This window comes from Amblyomma mixtum, chromosome 6 (genome assembly GCF_055824585.1).
Source record: "Amblyomma mixtum isolate Tamu chromosome 6, ASM5582458v1, whole genome shotgun sequence".
Taxonomy (NCBI): domain Eukaryota; kingdom Metazoa; phylum Arthropoda; class Arachnida; order Ixodida; family Ixodidae; genus Amblyomma; species Amblyomma mixtum.
This window is the reverse complement of record NC_143017.1, coordinates 79,603,593-79,621,555: the sequence shown is the minus strand read 5'-3', so window position 1 is coordinate 79,621,555 and position 17,963 is coordinate 79,603,593. Positions and strand designations below refer to the sequence as shown.

At 49.6% G+C, this 17,963-nt stretch overlaps 1 protein-coding gene across 1 annotated transcript; it reads left to right on the top strand.

The window, feature by feature from the left end:
* The first annotated feature begins 1,288 nt into the window (after nt 1–1,288).
* On the top strand, nt 1,289–11,562 carry LOC149339489 (uncharacterized). The gene is made up of 2 exons (XM_089550487.1): nt 1,289–2,368; nt 9,502–11,562. Exons 1-2 carry the CDS (start codon nt 1,289–1,291, stop codon nt 11,560–11,562), a joined length of 3,141 nt encoding a protein of 1,046 aa, XP_089406613.1.
* The last annotated feature ends 6,401 nt before the right edge of the window (nt 11,563–17,963 follow it).

Below are 17,963 nucleotides of genomic sequence, written 5' to 3'. Positions count from 1 at the left end.
CTAACTTTCCCTCAGATACTCGCGATGCTCCGTGTCCAAGACTGCGGTAGGCAATTAATATCGATGTGCAAACAGTACGAAGCCCCCATTTTTGTGATGTCGATGAAAATAGGGCGTCGATGGTGGTGATGTGCGGCACCTGTTGTGGACTTGCCCAGCGACGGCCCCTATTAGAAAACGGCTCCTCAGGGAGGTCGGCCTGTGGTGGAACCGCGACGGGGACTATGTGAAGTGGACTATGGACAATCACTTCACCAGCAGCCTATGCGAGTACCTCGCCGAAACTGGTCTACACTCCTTCTTTTAACTTTCTGTAACCTACATTCCACTCCCCCTTTTCTCAACTTATGCCTCAAGGCAGACTTCACGAATAAAAAAAAAAAAACGCGCATGTTATCTCTTGGTGACCTTTTCCGGAAAAATGTGTGCGTTAGAATTGAGTAAACACGATATCACCATAATTGGTGTGATCATTGGGAAATCAAACAACAAATATCTCATAGGCATGAGTAATGTACACCTTACATTCTCCTTGGGTAATGAATGCCACCAGTGTACGAAATATACATGTATCAGTAATTAAGAAAAACGACGTGTTTTAATTAGTATCATGGCGTGAACATTTTTTTGAACAAATACTTACCTTCCTAATACGCATTACTAATCGTTAACACAAGAACACAAACATATTAGGTCCAGCAGAAGAAATACATATTCTTTAAACTCCCACGATGTTGTACTAAAATTAAAATTGCATCAATAATCCCTTCCCTTACGGCGTGGTTCAGGTGTCCTCCGAGATATATCACACAGATACTGCGCCATTTCGTTTCCTCAAAAACCAATTCACCAATTTACCAATTTGCATCAATATTATTTCCTACTTATATGAATCCTGCTTGTGTCGATATAAATGTTCCCTTGAAGTGACGGCCCTTTTTACCAGTTTCACTATAACCAGATTTCTTTTTTTTTCATCAATACGTTTTCTGCCTCGCTCAGCTCCCGGCACGAGCCGCGTGCCCGTGCCTGGGGCTGAGCCGCGTGCCCGTGCCCGTGCCTGGCCGCGTGCGTGCGTGCAGCACGCACGAAGCAGTAGAAGAAGGACGTCGCCCTGTTCGCACGGCGGATTCTTTGCTGAGATCCAAGAGGCCCAGACATGGAGAAAAGAGCTGAGACACCAGTTTCAGACGGCGGCCCGACTCGGACGCCCCCAGACCAACCTCAACGGGACGACAAGGCTCCGGTTGAAGACCTGGCTGCAGTAACCGCCACTGGGACGAGAAAGATGCCACCGCTTCCCGAGGACACCGCCGGGAAGCAGCGAAGTGCTCGAGCCATTCGAGGAACTCGGACCCTCACGGGCATTCCTCGTCGCTCGAGACCAATCGTGGCCTACATCCGGAACCGTCCAGAACCAGACCGGTGCGATGGCCAGAGACCAGAAGCTACGGCGGCGGAGCGTCAGGACTCTTCCCGGGCGTCCAGGCACGTGCCACGCCGTCCCAGCGATAAAAGAGAGAGGGTAAGGGAGCGGACACCGTCGTCTGATTTCGACTTCCCATCAGAGCTGCCACTTCTGAACCTGTCGTCGGCGTGGCAGCGCGAGGAATTGCAACGCGGCCCTCAGCACGGCAGAGACGAAGCCGCTACGACCTCCGGTTCATTGTCGTCGCCCGAGGTGCCTTCTACTTTAAACGGCAAGCTGCAGGAGCACGTCGTAGAGAGCGCTGCGAAGGACATTGTTCGCGAGGAGGTCGGACAAACCCAGGACAGCTTGGTCTCGAAGCAGGCAGTCGGCGTCATGACATCGGTGCAGCCTAATGCGCCCGCTCAGCCTCCACCTGCAGAGACCGCCGACACAAGCCGTACGCTGCGGCAGGAATATGCCTACAAAGGAGCGTTGGCTGCGTCTTCCCCGCGCCGTGTCTCGGACGGCAGGAGTAGCTTGGAGCCACTCGCACCGAGTACACTCGGGAGTCGAGTGTACTCGCATCGTGCCACTTTCACCTCGGCACGAGCCTTCCGCGATTCACCTCCCCAGGGGAAACGGCACGCGCTGGGAAACAGGACGCCAGTGCCACCACGGCTTCCTGCGCCATCGCCTAGCGACAGCTCGGAGTCTCTGCCGAAGTTCACCACCTCCCGAGAGCGCAGACGAGCGTTGTCGCCTACGCGGGACCAGCTTCAAAACCTGTACAACACGCTCATGGTACCGGAGCACCCGCCAAAGAGGGAAGGACTCAGCCGGGCAGCCTTCAGGAACAAGTTCTTCCTGCCTAAAGGAGTGGAGATGCCGTTGGTACCACCTGCCCTTCCTCAGCGTCCAATTGGCTCGGGGACGAGCATGGGAACTATCAGGCCGGCGGTAAGTAGGACATAATTGTTGCCTTGGCCGTCTATACTGCGTGACAAATCGCCCAGAGGTCACGTAGCACCAGAACGCACGATTTCGGGTATGAAAGAGGGCGGGTGAAATGGATCTTTAACAATCTCGCATTTAGTGATAAATCAGCCTTTTGAGAACATTCTTTCATAAATCGAAAGAAACTGCAGCTACTTCAGATAGGGTAATCATTTTACCTTCCCTCGTCGCTTAAGCTTCTGGGCATTTTTGCGGCAGTAGCACTACTAGGCGCATTTTCCGATTTCGGGAAGGCGTACGTATCTCCCTAAAGCCTGCTTTGTGGTAGGCGGCCCACCTGCCCATCTGATTGCGTGCAGCCTGCCAGATGTGTGCACTGGGTGAAGGCCTTCAAGGTGAATGCCTTCAGGGTAAATACCCTTAAGTCAAAGGCATTTAAGGTAACTACCTTATGGTAAAGTGAAGGCCTTCATGGTAGATGCCTTCAGAGTAAAGGCCTTTAAGTCAAATGTCTTTAGCACGTACGGACCTTAAGTGCTCACCGTAACTAGCAATGCGACATCAGTGAGAGCATTAGGTCACGCTAAGCGAGATTACGGTATAATTGCCTCAGTGAACGCTTGCGTTTAGAATTCCTTTTATGCGTCGCCTTGCAATGGAGTGCATAAGTTGATGTGACAGTTGTGTCGCGTCTCATCAGTCCACACCCCAAGAAAGCGCCAACTCCAACGACCCCGTGTGTTGTATCGGATGAAAAGACGCAAGTCAGGCAGCTCAATGTTGTTAGTACTGGAGTGACGATGAGGCAGACTGAGCAACACTTACATAGGCTTAAGGGACGTATGTTATACAGACACGCTATGTAGACGCTCGTAATAATGCTGGCGGCAGCCACAAAGCGAACACAAACCATGCCAGGCATCTGCCTATACAAAGTGTTTCACCTAAGACTTCGCACAATTTTTTTTCAGCATAGCGTTGTTAATGTTGTAGTACATCAGAATACAGCTAAGACATGCTAAATAGAATGATAGAAAGCAATACTCAATTGTTAACTTGTTGACTATTACTGCTAATTATTGAGAGCCGATAGCCCACCGTAAGTGGGCTACACGCCTCACAGTAAAATACCTCTCAATAAAACGCTGCTACTCTCGGCTCTGTGGTGCAACAAATTTTCGCTGCATCGCGCCAAATACGAGAAGCTTGCAGGCAAAGCAACATCTCCAGTGCACGCAACTCGACGAAATAACCAAAACGTGTACGGTCACAGCGCCGAGGGTAATCGACTTTTTGCAATTCTAAAAACTGATATTGATATTACTCACGGTGGACTACAAACGTCTCAGTAATAATGGAGCCTAACAGTAATAGTTAAAAAGTAAGCTATTCAATATTAGTCAAGCATCGTACTGGTAGCACGTCTTAGCTGTACTGATGTACTACATCGCTGACAATGTTACGCCGAAAAAGCACTCTTCTAAATCAAAAAACCTATCTTGAGAATTATGTGCAATATTAGGTGAAACACCCTGTGTATGCATACCTGGATGTAAAGCCATGAGGCCGATCAATTGCAGCTCACTGATTAGACTTGCGAGAGTGTCTCCTGCACAGACTACGCGGGCAGTATTAACTCGGAAGCTCTCTATTCCAACATTAAGTATGGCGATACGTCAGCCCAATAACCCGCATGGAGCGATGGCACTAAAAAGGCAGGTTTTGTTTTCTTTCACTGATGAGCATTACATCTACACCTGTGTTGCCATTCACGCTTTCACAACGATTGCTGTTAGGTGTCCACCGGTTCTCACATGGGAACAAGATTCCCCGGGCTTACTGCTCGGATTTCTATGGGATCAAATGTTTTTAAAAGAAAGGACATTAGACCGTTCTTTGCGCGGGCCAAACACTTTAACCATGACGCTCTTTGTCCAAGTCGCTCTAATGCCATTAAAAATACTTGCTGTCGTATTGTTTGGGGATACATTGAGGATTAGGGTGTAATTAGATGAGTGCGACTGGCACCACGCGTAGTCAGTGGATGTGATACAGGCTTGTGGTGTGTCCACTGAAAATTATGGCTATTGAAAATGTTATCTGGAAAAACCGAGGGGACAATCTCGATAGCGTGCCACTTTTTGCCGCGTTAACCAGGTGGGCTTGTACACTGTAGGCGTGTCTAGTGGCACTGTCTTAATTGTTCTGTCGACTACCGCATTCATTCCACCTTCGGGAAAGCAGGAAGTTATTTTAAGTTAATATACTTTTCAAAGAGCTGTTTGCCTTCGTCGCGGTTAGAATAGTTCCGTATGGGTTCGCTGACCCGACACCAAGTTGAAGCTACGTATGTTTAGTCAAGCATATTTGCACAGTGGTCGTGACAGGTGGAACCAATCAATTTAATTGCAATGAGAGTTTAGATCAGACATTTTAGATTTTAAGGCGGAAGCCTTTAATGCCTCATCGTTGTAAGCAGGAGCTGCCGACAGAAATGTCACGCTTTTCAATTGGTCGAAACGGTCGTGACGTCACAGTGCGCGTATTTCAAACGGGGCCAATTGTACTTTGGCTACTAACCATGCAAGCAATTAAAGGGATCGTATAGTGATGCTCCAAGTTAGTTTCACTGAGTTTAGTTAATTGATTACTTAACCAATTAGTCTAATTAACCTTTCTAGTCAGGCCAGATAAACAAATAAAACCGAGTAAGAAATTGGCCGAGCTTGGGAATCGAACCCCGGTCTCCGGAATGCGAGTCGAGCATGCTACCACTCCGCCATGCCAGCTTTTTTTTTTTTTTTATTGCCTGTCTTTGGCTGTGTCGTATGCATATAGCGTTATGTGTATTTTTGTTGTGCTCCGCCATGCCAGCTCGACGGTTTGGAATGAACAAAGGTGCGTCTAGTGAATACGGTGTCTTCGTTCGCTCCCATCTTCCTCCCTCCTCGTTACGGCGAGGTTTAGGTGTCCACCTAGATATGAGAGACAGATACATTTCCTTTCCTCAAAAGCCAATTTACCGAGCAAGGCGTATTTGTCCGCGTTTCAGATTGGTCCAAATTGTCGTGACGTCACCGCGCCCGAATTTTGACGGGTGTCCACCGAATTATGTGAGACGGTTACTGCGCAACTTCACTTCCTCAAATAAAATTTTCGACTAGTGTCTACTGAGATATGTGAAACAGTTAATGCGTAATTTCCTTTCCTTAAATACAATTTTCATCTTCTTCATTACGGCCCCTCTTTCTTCTTTCACTCACACTTCCTCCCTTCCTTTACGGTGCAGCTCAGGTGTCCGCCGACATGACAGAATTACAGCCCCATTTCCTTTCCTCAAAAAGCGTTGCGTTCAAAGGGCAGCGCATCGCGCCGAACGGGTGGTGGCTTTCCTTGGACTCCGTGGCAGCGCTACAACACGCTGTCGCATTCCACTCCTAAAGGCGAAGCTTAAGCGTCATTAATTGGCAGTTAATTAATGCACCAACAAAATGTGCAGTGAACAATCGCGTAGCAGAATGCAGCACTCAGGCTTTCGCCTTTCACCACTTTAGCCGCTAAAGTGCCTCGTAATTTTTAGATCAGACATAAAATGGAATCATTTTAAAGATCGCCGTAAGTTAATTCCTGAAATCAGATTTATTTCGAACCAGGCAAGACTTCTGTCAGCCTCTGGGTCAAATTTGCCAGAATCCGAGCCTAACGGGATCTCCATCAACTTCATCGCGTGTTTGCCTCGAGATAAAATGCCCTCGGCCGCGGTTGGGCCATATTTCGGGGCCAGTCCAATTTGCTTAGCTATGTAATGCCGTCTTATTTCGTTGTCACCTTCAGCAGACACACTCGAATTCTCAAAAGGGCTCCAGGGAAATGAAGAAATTCAGGGGGCACTTCGACTGTCTAAAGTGCGTAGAGGCGAAAGAGTTTAACGCACCACTCTGACTGCTTCTGTGGCACTGGTGACGTCGCCACTGGATGACGTACGTAATCAATGACTAATTACTAAGTAATTAAAAATTACTAATTAATTTATAATGACTGACTAATGCGTAGATACTAATTAACTGCTAATTAATGACGCTTAAGATCGCCTTTAGGAGTGGAACGCGACAGCGTGTTTTAGCGCTGCCAGGGAGTCCACGGAACGCCACCACCCGTTCGGCGCGATGCGCTGCCCTTCAGGAACCCGATTTTAATCCGGTGTATACATTCAAAGAAATTACAGCCTACTATCAAAACAGTCATCGCCTTTACCCAAGCCCATGTAAAGGCCTCAAGAAGGCGGATGAGCTGCTCCTCCGCCTTCTCACCAATACATTACTGTGCCAGGCAGCACTAAAGCATTTTGACCCCTCCTGTAACGGCAGCTGCCCGCACTGTAGTGCGGTGTCTTCTGACACCTATCACATGGTGTGGGCCTGCCCCTCCAACCCGGCTATTCCCCCCATCCCCAACCCAACCCGGGAGGACTGGGAGGCGACCCTGCTCGGCTGACACGACTTACAGGCCCAACAAGCCTTAGTCGGGCGCGCCCGGGCGGCGGCCACCGCCACTGGGGTCCCATACTAGGGACCTCCACCTAGTGTTTGTAAGGATCGGTCCCTTACGGGCTGATCCAAGCATACCTCCTGTCCTTTCTTAATAAATGTTTTCACCACCACCACCCTTTGAACGCAACGCTTTTTGAGGAAAGGAAATGGCGCAGTAATTCTCTTTCATATCGGTGGACACCTGAACCGCACCGTACAGGAAGGGAGGAAGTGGGAGTGAAAGAAGAAAGAGGGGCCGTAATGATGAAAATGAATATTGTATTTGAGGAAAAGAAGTTACGCAGTAACTGTCTCACATATCTCGGTGGACACCCGTCATCCGTTTGTAGAGGAAGGGAGGAAGTGGGAGTGCAAGAATGAAGAGAAAGAGGGGCCGTAATGAATAAAATGAAAATTGTATTTGGGTAAAGGAAATTGCGCAGTAACTACCTATCTCGGTGGACACCCGTCAAAAGCGTGACACCTCTGCTGACAAGCTTCTGCTGACAGCCTTCTGTCGACAACGATGAGGCATTAAAGGCTTTCGCCTTATTACGCTGAAGTTCGGCCGTCGAGGCACTTCGGAAAGCGGACCCCGTAAATTCAGCTGTTGCGTGAAATGGCTTTCGAGCGGCGCACGACATAACATTGCTATCGCCAGTGTGGTGACAGTTGCCCGAAATCTGCATGGCTGGTAGCATTGGCAGGTGGCATCATTTCCCTCCTTTGTTGAACGCAAGGGCGAAGCGTATGCAGAAATTATTTTCGAATCTTTACGCCAGCAACAGTCGACGTTATCATGAATGTTTTCCTGTTTCAAAATAACTGCCAAAAACGATCCCGTGTTGCTGGAGCGCACAATGTGTAGCGAGTGCATTCAGCGAGTGTTTTCATTGTATATCTCAGAAGTGAAATAAAGGTGTAGCATTCCTATGCATTCCAGATGACATTTGCAGAGAGGCGTAAAATAAAGGTAAAATAAAAGCAAGCTGCAGTGTGTCAAAGACGCCTGAGAAGAACAAGTGTGCGGCGCTGAAAGCAATTTGACAGATTTATTTTTCCGTCAGTGTTAACGTACAGTCCCTTCTCCTCGCAGTTTTTAATTAAAATGCCTCTACATGCAGGTTTCATGGTTTGTAAAAAACACCGCAGAGTACACGCCGCTTACGCGAGTCGCGAAATTTGACGTCGGGCTCAGAAACCTGAATGTTTAACAGAGGCGTTCGGAAGTTGAGCCAAATTTTAACGCGTTTGCATTAGAAGCACCACCGTGAAGAAAAAGTGTCTGGCGTCGTTCGGAGGTGAAGTGCTGTGCACACCTGCCATTGTTGGCAGGTGAAAAAGTGGAGAGAAAAAAAATCTTCCTCTCTACTGGTAGGGAAGACGCAGGACAAGCCGGAAGGTAGTTAGTTGCCTTAAAAGCAAGCCCCCCCCCCTCCCCCCCCCTCCCACCTCAGGAAAAAAAAGGCTTCGTAAAATTTTTAAGGACTAATATCTAGTAATATTGACTCAGCAAAAGTGAAAATGACAAAGCATGACTCACTAATATCGAAAATCCCGGCGAATGCCTATGCAAAGAGCACAGGAATGTTCCTGAGCAAAATAGTGCAAGGAAATATATATGGCGAACAATGTAAGAAAATGTGAAGGGAAGATAATTAGTTAGTTATATGGGGTTTTATGGCGCATAAGCAACTATGGCTATCATGTGCCGAACACAATGAAGGGAAGATAAGTAGAATAGTGGCAATTAAGAGCAACGTGAAAATCCACTGGTACCGCATTGTGAACGCATAAAAAAGTTGGTATAGACAATACCGCTCACTTGGTGAACGCAGTCGCCGCGCACTGCGGCGTGATGTAAGCCGATGCCACGCAGCTGGCAGTTCTATCTCTGCATCTCTCTACGTAACCGCCAACGCACCCGTTCTGATCTAACGCGTTAACTTCGTGAAGGCAGTCGCCGATGTACCGTGGCCCACGCTCCGCCTTAAGGGTATGAAGCGATAGCTAACGGGTAATGCCCATATGTGTAGAATTGGTCTTTCTTACGATTCATAGATCCCTGGAAGTCTTCGTACCCCTCCTGGCGCAGTGGTGCAGCGGTTACGCGGTGCGCCACTGCCCTGGGATGGCAGGGTGCCACCGGTAGGACTTGTGCGATCCAGGTTGTCCCGAGCTACCTGGCGTGACCTAATTTAACCGCCACGTGCTTTCTTTTATGGGTAACATCTAGTGTTAACACCCTCACAATCACGCTGCCGTGGTGGCTTGGTGGTTCTGGCCGTTGACTGTTGACCCGAAAGACGCGGGTTCGATCGCAGCCTCGGCGGCCGCATTTTGATGGAGGCGCGATGCTAGAGGCCCGTGTGCGGCGAGATATATCAGTGCATTTTAAAATCCCAAGGTGGTCGAAATTTTCGGAGCCCTTTACTACGGCGTCCTTCATAGCTGAAGTCTTAAACACCCGTTAAGCAACGCATAAACCACACGCACACACGCACGCCCGCACGCACGAACACACACAGCGACGGGTTCTCGCTCAATGGGCAAGCAATGCCTTAATAATTATCCGGCAAATAATTTTCCCTTTCGGTGGTCATGCAGGACAAGGGTGCACTGCCTCGGGACACGGACCAAGACGACATCCCGGTATCGAGGGTGAAGCGGGCCTGCCTGGCTACGTGCGCAGTCGTGGCCGTGACAGTGACCGTGGTAGCCTTCTTCCACCTCTTCCGGGCAACGCCTAGTCTTCGGGCGAGGCAGTTGGTATGCGTCACGGATGACTGCCGCCTCCACGCGCTCTTCCTCGATTACAACATCAACAACACCTTCAGCCCATGCAAGGACTTCGACAGCCACATCTGCTCCACCTGGACGCCATCGCAGACATACTCCGAGCTGGGCGCTACAGCGCTCGGTGAGGTGGCTGTGAACTGGATGGGCAACTTTTTGCCGCTCCTGCGTCGCTCTGCAGGCATGATCAAGATCGCCGAGAAGCCGCTGCAGATGTACGAAGCCTGCATGAAAGAACGCGATGACGCCACGGCTCCCGACGCTGCTCTCTTCATGGCCTTCCTGAAGGAGTTGAACCTTGTGTGGCCCGATAAGTCTGGAAACGGCACCAATGCGCTCGGACTGCTCATCAACCTGGCCTTCAACTGGCAGATGACATTCTGGTTGAGCTTCCGGGTCAGAATGGTTTCGCCCCGTAATGGAAGGTGCTTTATCGCGGCCGGTGATCCCGACGTGCTGTTGCTGTTCGCCATGAACCACCGCTATGTGATGCAACGGGACAGCTACGTGGAGTACTGGATGAGCCATTACACAGCTCTTTACGGAAATGCGTCTGCTCCCCATACGGCGCACATAACAGCCAGCGCCAAAGAGCAGACCGACATACTTACCGTGCTTACTGACATTCGGAAGAAAAGGCGCCGCTTGGAAGCGGCTCTTCCTCTGGACAACATCGTGAGCCTCAAAGGAAGGATAACTTCGTCGCACTGGCTGGAACATCTAAGAACATACCTGCCTAAGGAGCAATTTCGTCCCTCTGGCGACCAAGTGGTTGGTGACAGTGTTCTGCTCGAGGCCATTGATCTACTCTTCAGCAAGTACAACGACGAGCAGCTTGTTTACCACCTGTCCTGGCAGTTCATCCAGTTGTACTTTTTAGTCCTGGAAAGAACGCCTTTACAGATAGTCCACTGGGGCAAGACTTACTCCTCTGCCTACGTACCCGTCTACTGCACTTTGTACGTAGAGGAACTGTACAGGCCTCTGCTTTCTGCCCTTCACTCCAAGATGGCGATCACACCCGGCGACACCACCCGGCTGAACTCCGCCCTTGGCGGGCTCGTGGAAAAGCTCGTGTGGACGATCAACTCGTCGCAGCTGGAGCCCGGGGCCAAGCGCGCTGCTCTGGCCGTATATCAGTCCATGGAGATACAGATCTGGCCGCCGGGAAAATACTTTAAAGATGAAGAAGCCGAAAAGGCCTACAGCTGCTACCCGGAGGAGAAGGACTCGTTCGTGCAGTACTGGATCGAGTCTCACCGTTGCCTGCTGCGCGCAATGGCCACAGCCTTCCACCGCGAGACCATCGGCATGCACCGGCTGCTGTCGTCGTCACCCGTCACCTACGACCCCATTGCGAACGAGCTCGCAGTCGCCGCCAGTGCACTGGCGCATCCCCTCTACTATCCTCACGGCACGCCGGCCATGTTCTACGGTGGTCTAGGCTTCCTCTTCGTGGCGGAGGCATTGAAGGCGCTGGACCGGGACTCCCTCGCAGTCCTGTCCAACGCGAGCGCCGCGCTCATTAGTAACTCGACGAGCGCGAGCAGCACGGAGTTACGGTGCTTCGCCGTCCAGGAGAACGACACGCGCGCCACCTATTTTGCCGCGCTGAACATCGCCTACTCGGCCTTCGTAGAAGAGGAGGCCCACGAAGTCCAGGAGCGGCGCCGTCCGATCAGCAAGACACACAGCGAGGAGAGCGTGTTCTTCTTGACCGTGTGCCGCATGATGTGCCAAGCGCCGACCCTGAGGCGTGCAGGCACGATCGACTGCAACGCGCTGTTCAGGCGCTCGCCCGAATTTCCGAGGGCTTTTTCCTGCCCTTCGGGATCAATGATGAACCCCACCAAACAGTGTTTGTATTTTTAGAAGGATCTTGATACGTGCAGCTTGACTGCAAAAACTTTACTGAATGCTCGCATGTCTGAATTATTTTCTTTTTTTTTACGTGTGCTGTTTGTCTGTAGTGTCGTTTGAGTAAGAATGGAATGGAATGGCAGAGCAGGAATGGACTTGGAGACTACGCATCATTGACATGGAATTAGAAGGTGCGGTGCCCATAAGATGAAGCAACCGAACTAATTTGTAATAATTTTAATATCTTTACTGCCCTCCCTCTTTCCTATCGCCGCAGATATGTGACTGCAGATTTGTGACGCCTGTACTGTGCTTTTTTTGTCGATGCTCTTGCTTGAGAGACGAACTGATTAGCCAGTATTGCGCGTTTCAGGGGTGCCAGTGCTCTAATTGTGCATCGTTTCGAGGGGCCGTCACATTTTTCTACCTTGGCTCAGTACTGAGGCGAGAATATTCGCAGTATCGTATTGCCTTTGGCGCGATTCTGTAACTGCATGGCCTGTGCTCCCTACTTCAGAGCATCTCGAGCACTGCAGGATTTTCGGACAATGTTTGCGCCCCTTCTTCACTAACAGTTGCCTGCCTTTTGTGCAGGCCACAAAACATTCTGTGACAGTGCGCAATCTGCTTCTGCGATCACTTCGCACTCACTTTCGTTACTTGTTTCAAAGTGATTTGGGTAACAGGAAGTGACACGTCATGGTTTTATTGATATTTTTTCCGATGTACCAGTTTGTATGGCACACGCCTTCCCGATCCCATGATGCTTCATTTTATGTGCTGCGTGGGCTTACAGATACGCTTGCAAAGGTCTGACATGTCACGGAAATCCCGCTTATTCGCCGTGTGCGGTCATTCTCCATGTAGGGCATCATTTGAAGAACTTAGCAATCCAGTATTAGTTTTTCGTTGCGGGTTGCATAACGTTGTCATGTTGCCATTGTTGATTTTCAGTACGGACCTGATTTTTAAGTTTCGTACTGATCCCTCGGCGATGGGTCTAAGGCCACTGCAACACAGCGTTTAGTTTTGTTGGAACACTTGTACAGATTTTGCCGTTGCATGGAGGTGAACCATCGGAATATTTTCTTGGAAGGTACATGGGAAGATTAGGAACACTGGAACGTAGTTACAGTACGAGGATTAGGCATTAAGTTCGGGGCATTGCTTCATTAGGAGAGGAGGACGGGGGAAAAACTGGCAGAAATAAAGTTCCTAAAACAATCATTTCCCAAATGTGTAGGCTGGCATTAATATGGCTGAGAAGGCTGCTTACTGAAGCCCAGATTACAAAGCGCGTGACCTCCAGGACGTGTTAGATTGCTGTTGGTGCCTGCTGTCTTCTGAAAGCTCGCGAAGAGCAAGCTTAAAGCGACAAGCACGTGTTTAAGAGGGCACTAAATGGAAACGTTATTTTTCCACCAGAAGGCAACACGCTGCGGAGGGTGCATACGCCTCTAGCTCCTGATCGCCTCATCTATATCAAAATGGTTTTGATGAAAGCCCTGATATTACTCATCGACTAGCACCTATACAATCAGAGGGTGTGAGTCTGGGACAGGGAGCAGGTTGACGAAAAATATTGGTTTGGTTTATTAGGGTTTAACATCCCAGAGCTACTCAAGCTGTGAGGGACGCCGTAGTGAAGGGCTCCGGAAATTTTGACCACCTGGGGTCCTTTCACGGGCACTGACATCGCACAGTAGGGTGACGAGAAAGAGAAAACTTTTTATTTTGAAGAGATTAATTCGCAGGAGCCGGGTTGTCGGGGCCCCTAGTCCAGGTATAGTGCCTGGAGTATTCTAGGCACTATAGTCCAGGGCTCCGCTGGCTGCAGCTGACTTGCGGACGAGCTGGATGATCCAGGGTTGCTGGTACAGGTTGTCGCTGGTCAGGGCCTCCTCCCATTGCTCGTGTGTCGGGTGTGGCACTGTTAACTTTCTGCCCGGAAATGCTATTTACTAATTTCGCAGCACGTCATGTTCGTAGAGAACATGTGCACCGGCTTAATAATCTGAAGAGAACGTCTCCAAAAAAAAAAAAGGAATGAAATATAAAAGACTTTCTACTACCGTTAACTGGCTGTGCTTAACTGCAACTAAGATTTGTAGCTGCTTTTCCAAAGGCATTACAAGCGGCTTCAAAGATTGATTGTATGAAAACAAAAATTGATGAAGAGAAGAAAGCGGCGGTTGTCACGGACGGTCGTGTGCTCGCGAGGAGTGAAGAAGTTGACGCCCAAGCACAGCACCAAACAAGGACGCTTTGGCTCAATAAGGAGCAATGGTTGGGGCTTCCTTCGCAATATTGCCCCTCGTCCGCCGCTTCAAAAGTCTCAGCGCACTCCACATCTTGGTAGCCACGTTGTGTGCGGGGCCTTTCCTTAGCACCGCTGAGCCGGCTGCATCTCTGCTGCAGCGCAAGGTGTGCCTTCCTCGAGGTGAAGCCCTCAGCGCTTCCCAAGGTCAGCTGCTCGCCTCCGCTCCGTTTGTCGCGTCAAAATACCGTGCCGACGAACCCCATGTGAAATGCTACTACTTCACGACACCTCCGGCGCGGACGTACTGCCTTGTGCGTCCTATAAAAGACATCACGCAGAATTTAGAAGATGCGGAAAGGCGATGCGATGCCATCACTATGCACGTGCCTGACGTCACTACCAGTCCTATCGAACGCCTGAACACGGTCGCAACGCTTCTCGGAGAAGAAAGCCGCAGTTTCTGGGTAACCGGAGCGAAGGATGGCCGCAAGTTGTTCACCTGGGAAAAGCACGAAGGTGGAGTCGCAACAGGCAGAGTAGCAGATGCTGGCGCCAAGTGTTCACTGTGCGACGTCGCTGTGGTATGCGAAGCGCCGTTTTATTTCCCGAACGCAGCGAGCTGTTCAACACTGGAGATGTCATGGGAAGAGGTCGAGTACTGCTACCACAGGGACAAGGCCAACGCAACAGAGAGCGACGACCGCTGCAGGAAGCAAGGAGCACGTCTGACCAACTTTGAAGCTTTTATCCCACCGTACAATTCCTACGTGCAGGCCGCGGTGCGCAATGACTTAGTGTTCTGGATAGACCTCAAGCGGGAGGACATCGGGAATCTTGGTGCAGTAGTGCAATTCACTGCGAACAGCATCGACTGGAGCACATCTTGTTTCACTCTGTGGCTCGCATACCGCAACGTCCCGTGGATTTTCAGCGCAGACTGCAGCGAAGCCCACAGCGTCCTTTGCGAGAACGAGAGGTACTCGGGCGACTGCTTCTACACGATCCCCACTTGCGATGCAGCTGGCCGGGCTTCGCGGGACTACCCTTTCTGCACCGCAGAAAGCCAAGAACTAAGCAAGGAAGACGCCTCAAAATTCTGCGAACGCAGCTCAATGTCTTTAATGCGCGGCACTTCCCTGAACAGACTTGTGGACACAGTGGAGCTGCCCGGGAAAGGGCAGCGCAATGTCGAGCTGTTCTGGACCGCGCAGACCAAATCAGAGCCATCCACAATCTGCGCAGCCACTAATATTTCTGGAAACACGAGTATAAAACAAGATCTCGACTGCTCGGTGCAACTCGGATATATGTGCACGAAGACGAAGGAGAGAGGCTCCGTACGAGCGGACTCAGTTGCCGACTTGTACTGCGATCGAGTGGACGTGACTGCATCGAATCCGCCGGCAATGTGCGTTAATCACGTTGAATCCGACTTCCAGGAAAGCGAATTGGCCTGCAGACGTATCGGCATGTACCTTCTACCGGAGGGTCTACTGACGGAGGACTACGATGCGTACCTCAGTGAATACGTGCGTTTGGCGAATGGACAAACCACAGCTATGTATTGGCTTCAACCATTGGCGCACTGCCGATGTGTGGCACTCATTCGGAGCGCCGCTAGTCTTACCGTGGGTGAAGTGGATAGCGAGTCGTGGCTGCACTCTGTCTGCGTATTCCCGGCGCCGATAGTTCCGGTACCGTCGACTAACCGTACTGGGTGCCATGACAGCACAGAGCCGAGGTCATATGTCACAACAGGAAGTTGCGAGAAGGACACCCAGTCGACGGCGTGCACACCACGATGGACGTTTTTGAAGTGGTTGTTGGCCATCAAACCTGACAGCATCGACTTCGCGATCCAGAAGCTAAAGGAAGTACAAGAGGCGATTGGACAGTCGGCGGACATCCGGGGCATGTGCTTCTTTTTGACAGACTTCTTAAAGAGCACCGACTCTCTCGTGGAGCGTCTTGCGGGAGACGATTCGAATAGTGAGAAGAAGAGGTTGGCCGACACGCTGGTGACCTTCGTGAGGCAAATTACGCTCAAGACCGAACTTTGGAGCTGTCTGCCTGAACCAGAGAGGCTTGAAAGAGCTGCCCGGCTGGTCCTCACGGTCGAAGAGTTCGTCGCACGTTTGCACGGTGGCTAAGAAGTTGTGAAGCAATTTGTGCATTTAAGGTCGGGAAGCTGAGTGTATTATTGTTAATTTCGAGGGTTTAGGAGTTTGTTAGAATCAAGTTATCAGCGAAAATGCTTGCCTGGTCGAGATTTGTATTTTGAAATAAAACATGGTTGTTTTAGTACAGGCTGTGGACGATTTTCCAGCATAAAGCAAGGTGTTGGAAAGGGATCAGAACTTCAATTTACCGTATTTTCCGGTGTATAAGACGCACCCTTGTATAAGACGCACCTGCCATATATGCAAGCTGTCGCTGCAAAAGTTCGTATATAAGACGCACCCGTGTATAAGACGCACCCCAGTTTACCCAGTTAGGCTAGTGACGCTTAATTAAACAGACTTGCGCGACTATCGCGAAATGCACCGTACCTGTGAGCAATTCTTAAGCAACGCTAAGTGATCGAAAAAGGCAACACTCACGCCATACCCGTCCACGTTTTAGCAAAAAATAAAGAACGATACAGCTCCCCATATGTCCATAACATTTTATTTCTACTTGAAACCTTCGAAGTCTTCATCTTCAGATGCGCTATCAAAAGGTTCAGCCATTTCTGGAAGCAGCTCGTCTGAAACATGCACTACGTACACGGAGCAAAAAAAGTTGCAAAGGGTAACGAAAAAAGAACGCCGGCTTGTCTTGACTATGGCGAGAAGCGCGATTGTCTCCATCTTTTGGCGCTTCTCATTATTTTTGCTTGGCGCCTCCGAAACAGCGGCGCGTTTGTGATCCCGGAAGTCGTCATCCGCGCCGTTTCATGATAAAGATCACCTAGAATGTCGCGCACGGCGGTCCCGGTATTGAAGTATTAACCATGTTACAACCGCGTTATTGGTAGTGATTTTTTTAGGTGAAAAAAGCTTGAGCATTAACCGGAGTAATCGATGAACTCGCAAAAAAAAAGATGAAAAATTCGCATATAAGACGCACCCTTGTATAGGACGCATCAGCAAGATTTTCGGAAAAAAACCGCGTCTTATACACCGGAAAATACGGTAGCCTGCACTGATGGATTACAGCTTTCTGACGACAAAGACGCTAATTGTTCTGAAGACGGTGCTTTTATGATATATAGAAAAGGGCAAAAATTTAAACACGGGTTTCGCTTTCACCTGATGATTTGCAAGTAAGCTGCGGTGCGTCGATACAAGTTTTTTTCTGGCGCGGATCCTAAAGGGTGGCTACTCTTCCAATCGGTGATTACGCGATACTTTTCGATATGAAGGTGGCAAGTTTGAGTGCAATAGCGGCAAAATTTTAAAATAGAACTTCTCCTGCTGCCCGACAAACGTAAACATAGCCAGAGAGAACCATAGCACCGATTTTTACTGATAACAAATATCGACCGTAGCTGTTTTCAGGGCAGAGTTAATTTCAAAGACATGAAAGAGGCCTTTGATCTGCAGTGGGCGCTGTCAGGCTGATGATGATAATGATGATGATGATGAATCGTTGTGTTTAAATGAAAGGAAACCTATAGAATGCGGATTTATCTGACATGAGGAACATTCTGCTGCGATGTATTCGTCCTAAACTATGTGGTAGATGTTCGTCTGTGGTTTGCTTGATCGACGAAAAGTGAGATTTTTATCAACGATCTATGATTTATGCCACCAGTGTGTCGCGCCGAAGGGTAGCGTTGTAAACATTCTCTTGCTATTATGCTATAGTGCCTTGTTCTCTGCTCTGCAGGCAGCTAAATGCGTTGAAGTGTCCCCATCACCAACATGCAGACTCGAAAACTCGCCACAGCGGAAAACTGCAAGCATCCTCGCAAAGGGTAGCTATCTTCCAAGAGCTCTGAAAACGCAAGTACTATACTCACTCATGAACGTCCTTGTGCATGCTGAACTAAAGCGTTAAAAAGGCACTTCATACGACACCGCTAACACAAACACCAATCATCCCTCTGTCAGCACTGCAGCAAACTCAAAAACCACGTCTGCCTAGTAAACACTGCATATACAGGGAATCT

What these genes read in the sequence shown, in the direction of transcription:
- LOC149339489 (XM_089550487.1), top strand. Translation starts at nt 1,289, where the DNA reads ATGCCACCGCTTCCCGAGGACACCGCCGGGAAGCAGCGAAGTGCTCGA. An exon ending in TGGGAACTATCAGGCCGGCG is followed by an intron (nt 2,369 to 9,501) that starts GTAAGTAGGACA and finishes GTGGTCATGCAG; the next exon opens with GACAAGGGTGCACTGCCTCG.